At 38.4% G+C, this 4,821-nt stretch overlaps 1 protein-coding gene across 2 annotated transcripts in view; it reads right to left on the bottom strand.

Annotated features, from left to right (window-relative positions):
* PPP4R2 (protein phosphatase 4, regulatory subunit 2) overlaps positions 1-4,821 on the bottom strand; it is a 53,887-nt gene that overhangs the window by 48,290 nt on the left and 776 nt on the right. For both annotated transcript variants that reach the window (XM_010862001.1, XM_010862000.1), the window contains exon 2: positions 3,786-3,867. In XM_010862001.1, coding sequence (XP_010860303.1) covers positions 3,786-3,867 — 82 coding nt within the window. The remainder of the gene's footprint in view (positions 1-3,785; positions 3,868-4,821) is intronic.

Below are 4,821 nucleotides of genomic sequence, written 5' to 3'. Positions count from 1 at the left end.
TAAGAAACGAGTTGCCAGTCCAGGTTCGATGCACGATACTGGATGCTTGGGGCTAGTGCACTGGGACGACCCAGAGGGATGGTATGGGGAGGGAGGAGGGTTCAGGATGGGGAACACATGTATACCTGTGGCGGATTCATTTTTATATTTGGCAAAACTAATACAATTATGTAAAGTTTAAAAATAAAATAAAATTTTAAAAATAAATAAATAAATAAATGAACAGAAAAACCTCCAACAAGAGCTGAAAGCGACAAAGTCTTGTTCCCATGAGCTCTTGAAAGTGACCCACCAGACCTCCCATCCAGAGGAGACCCCACACACAAGAGAAAGAGACAAGATAAAGGAAACAGAAGCTCCAAATAAAAGCAAAACAAAACCTAGAAATTTCAGAAAGCAAGCTCCATGCTCTAACACTTCACAAAAACAATGAGAGCTCTGGGAAGTTACAACAGCTACTCTGAACCATGACTCCTACTCAAAAGTTCAGGAAAACTACTTTTATATAAAAATGCAAGACAGAAAATATCAAGGTCAAATCAGATATGAAACTGTTGTTAAGAGAAAAGGAGAATAAGGAGCAGAATAACATCCCTTAAGACAGTGAAGCAGAGCTAGAAAGACTTGATCAAAAACCTTAAACTATTTCAAAAGGAGCTAAAAACATGAGAAAAATGATGCAAGTCAGTCAGAGAAACTCAGAAAATGAAGCAATAGAATACAGCAAAGATCCAGAACAGAAAAAACTACTTCAGGAAACAATGACTAAACTAGAAAGCATAGAAGAACAAATGATCACAATAAATAATGCAGTAAGAATCCTTCAAGAGAGGAAATTTTTAAAAATCAAAATGGAATTAAATTTAAAATTTCACTTTCAAATACACTGTTAAGAGAATAAAGATAACCCACACAGTCGAGTATTTGCAAACCACATTAGATAAAGAATTTGTATCCATATATAAAGAACTCTCAAAATCCAGTAAGAAATCAAAGAACTCCATTTTGAAATGGGCAAAGATGTGAAGCATCAACTTACTAAAGATACACAAACAGTAAATAAACACTTGAAAAGACGCTCAACATCATTAGTAATTAGGCAAATACAAATTACAATTCCTATGCCATAGGTACCTATTAGAATACCTGACATGAGTAAGACTGATCATAGTAAGTGTTGGAAAGGATGTGGAGAAACTGATCTGAACTCCCATACTGCTAGTGGAAAAGTAAACTGGTACAATCACTCTAGGAAACAGTTTGGCAGTTTCTAAAGTTAAACATACACATACCATATGACCCAACCATTCCACTCGTGGACGGGTTGCTATCCAAGAGAAAAGAATGAATACAAACACACATACAAAAATGTTCATAGGTTTTTTTTTTTTAAACCTGGAAATAATGCGAATGTCCATCAACAAGTGAATGAAACAAAATCTGTAGGATATCCATGTAAAGACTGCTACTCAAAAATAAAAAGGAATCAATTATTGATTTCTGGACCTGGAGTCATCTTAAGTTACCCTGAGTGAAAAAAGGCAGACATAAAGCAATTCTCCTCCAATTAAAAAAAAAAAAAAAAAAAAAAACTGTTAAAAGGCAAAGAACACACTGTATGATTGCATTTACATACAATTTCAGAACATGCTAACTAATCTACCTGAGGGGATGAGAACACACACATGGAAGACAGGTAACAAAGGGCAAGAGGGAGTAATGTTTATATAGTCTCCACCTGGAGCACAGTGATAGTTTCATGAGTGCAGATGTCAAAATTTACCAAAATACATAGTTCAATAAATGAAGTTCTTTTCAATAAATGAAGGGTTTAAAAAAAAAAAAAAATTACTGAATAAACTTATTTTCTAAAATCAGAAATGAGGGGAAGAAATCCAGGAATTCTTAAGAAACCCACCTATACTAAAACATCAGAAAGATCTGAACTGCTATCCTTTAGATTTTCATTCTCCTATTTACAATCTTAGAAGTTAGACAGAGCTCAGTTTAACCATAAATGATGACGGAAACTGCAAATTTCCATATCAAAAGTTAAGGCATGCTCAAATTGATTAAAAAAACCAAAGGCTAAATAAAACTAAATGTAAAAACTGTCTGAATCATAAATTTAAAAATATCTTCCAAAATCCATAAAGAATCTAACACCACCAGTCATTTTAACACAAAAACAGTAAGACCTGTAGTAAGATCTAGAGATTGGGAGGGAGGGAGCAGGAGTGTAGACAAGGATGGGACAATTGATGATCTTCTAAAGTCCTCTATTAGATAAATAATTGTCCAGAAAAATCAGGTTAAATTTCCCAAGCCACTTGGTGATCCAGTCAAACAGGATATTTAAAAAGCTTCCTTGAAGAAACTTTTAACTATTTATACATTTACGGCCAATGCACTGTATCAAGAAGGGAAGGCAATCTCCACAGACCCAGAAAGAGGTTTTAAGTATTTAACTCCAAACAATCTTGTTTATTAAAACTCTGAAGTAAAACGCTTCTCCTCCTGCTATTATAGAGATATAAGTTAGGACCAACTAACAATTAATACAAATTAGTTATTCAGCATCAATTTTTTTAAAATCAAGATGTTCTGAGAGACTATAACTCAGAAGCAAAAATTACTTTTTTTAAATTCTGACGGGTTCCACTTTTTTAAGGCAGTAAGTATAAACTTAAGATTGAACGCATCAGTCAAATTCCTAAGGTGACTGGTAATATTAATAAGCACCAAGGAGTTTCAGTTTGTTGGCATGACCATTAAAGAGGTTCCCCCCGCCCCTTTTAAAAGCAGGCTAGTTATCAGGAGACTATGCTGCAACCATAAGCAAATCTTGTAAGAAATGAACATTTGCTAATAAAGCCAAACAAAGGATACATTACATAATTGCTGAAGCTTACACTCTTTTTGTTAGGCCTCAAAAAGAATTTTTAAAAACCCCACTTTTTAACACTACACCTTCCAAAACCTCTCCCCTTCCTGCTCCCTACCCCTACACAAAGACTACAAACCACTCATCAAATCTGCACTGCTCTCTACAAATAAACAGCCCAAGAATGAAAACAACTGCAAAACACACTAGACACAACCAAACAATATGTTCCTTTGAAAACAATCTTAACGTCACAGTGCAAGTCTTAGATTCATAAATGTTCCTTTGAAAACAGTCTTAACTTCACAGTGTAAGTTTCAGATTCACAACATTTGGAATCAAGCCTAATAAAATGCTGAGCATATGCTAACAAGTTAGCTATCCTAGAAAGCTTACAGGACAGTCAAGACTGTAGCATCTGGAATTTGTCAGATAATCACCCTGAGTGCCCAGGAGAATAAACAGTAGTGACACTTTCAGCACCCACATATATAAATGACAACAAAAGGCTGGATACCGGACAATATGAGAAAATACCACCAAAAAAAAAAAGAATCTGAAATAGAATCAAAGCCACAGAATTCTGGAAATAAGCCCGCTTGTTATGGCCAAAGAGAGTCACAATGGAACATGCATTCTTCCTTTTTCTGGCTGTTCTAGACTAATACATTCTAAATGTGCAAAAGCATAAAGAAAAATTTTAATACAATTTAAAAATTCATTACAGAGCATGGTGTGAAGTGAATGAAGCATATACACTGAATAAATGCTTTAAATATGGGGCTTGTACAATTTAGACAGATGGATTAGTCAATGCTTGTGAAATACACTTCTGTCCCTTTCCTAAGCAATTCTTAAGGACACACAGGTTTATGAATACGATTACATGTTTTCAACTCACATTGTTTCTCCAGTCTTGGCTACATGACAAAGAAACTGATCCAGGACCGGACAAACTTCTTTTTTCCCCCTCTTCTCAAAATCTAGATAAGGGAAGAAACAAAAGTTATTAGTATTTTTCAAAGTCCACCAACCATTTCCAATGCCCTTTAAAAACAAACTTTCCTCTCCAGTCATTCCTCATATTAAGAAATTAATTTTTTTTTTTAATTTAAAAAGCCTCCCAAATAAATTCCACCTGACTCTCCAACTTCACATGTCACTCTTTACAGATAACGAGACCCTTCCTAAAGGGGGCACTTCTCCACCAACCATCCTTAATGTAGTCCGGGGATTCATCTCAAAGACCTGTTAAAATACAAACCCCAAATCCCAACTCCCCTCAAACTGTTTATATGAGGTTGATAAATCTGCGTTATATGAAACACCAGCTCCCTCTTGCAGTCATCAACCAATGATCCTTGGTATCAAAGTCTAATTCTCAAAACACTGCAATCACGTATTCTAAGTTCTCAAGCCTGTTGCTCGGACGGCGAGCAATTCGGAGCTGGGAAGGCGACCACTTCAGAATTGGGGCGCGTGGAAAATGACTCCAGAAGCTTTGAAAAAAGGGCCTCCAGAGACACTTCAAAGTTGCTCTGCCACCCCCTCTACCCCCGCCCTAAAACCTTTCACTTTTTCTCTCCCCTCGAAGTCCGGTGTGCAAGAAAGGGGATGACAGAGAACGAAGCCTGCCTGCGAGGGGTTTGCGGGCCCACGAAACGTTCACGGGGAGTGGGAGAGGGACCGGGGTCCCCTCGAGAGCTTCCCGACTCCCCTCCCCCAGCCCAGACGCCGGCGGCCGACACAAAGCCCAGAGCGGGGCGGGAGGGAGCTGCCCACGGGGCTCCCCGCCCCCGGGAAAGGGGGAGGGGGATGGGAGCCGGGGAAGCGCGCCCTCCCCCCAGCCTGGCCCCGCGGAGTCACTCGCCCAGAAGGGAACGGAGAGGCGGCCACGGAGGGTGAGGAGGAAGGGAGAGGGGGCAGCTACCCCCACC

Source organism: Bison bison, unplaced genomic scaffold, assembly GCF_000754665.1.
Source record: "Bison bison bison isolate TAMUID 2011002044 unplaced genomic scaffold, Bison_UMD1.0 scf7180017864474, whole genome shotgun sequence".
In the NCBI taxonomy this organism is placed as follows: Eukaryota; Metazoa; Chordata; class Mammalia; order Artiodactyla; family Bovidae; genus Bison; species Bison bison.
The sequence above is the reverse complement of the archived record's forward strand: the minus strand, read 5'-3'. Positions and strand labels throughout refer to the sequence as shown.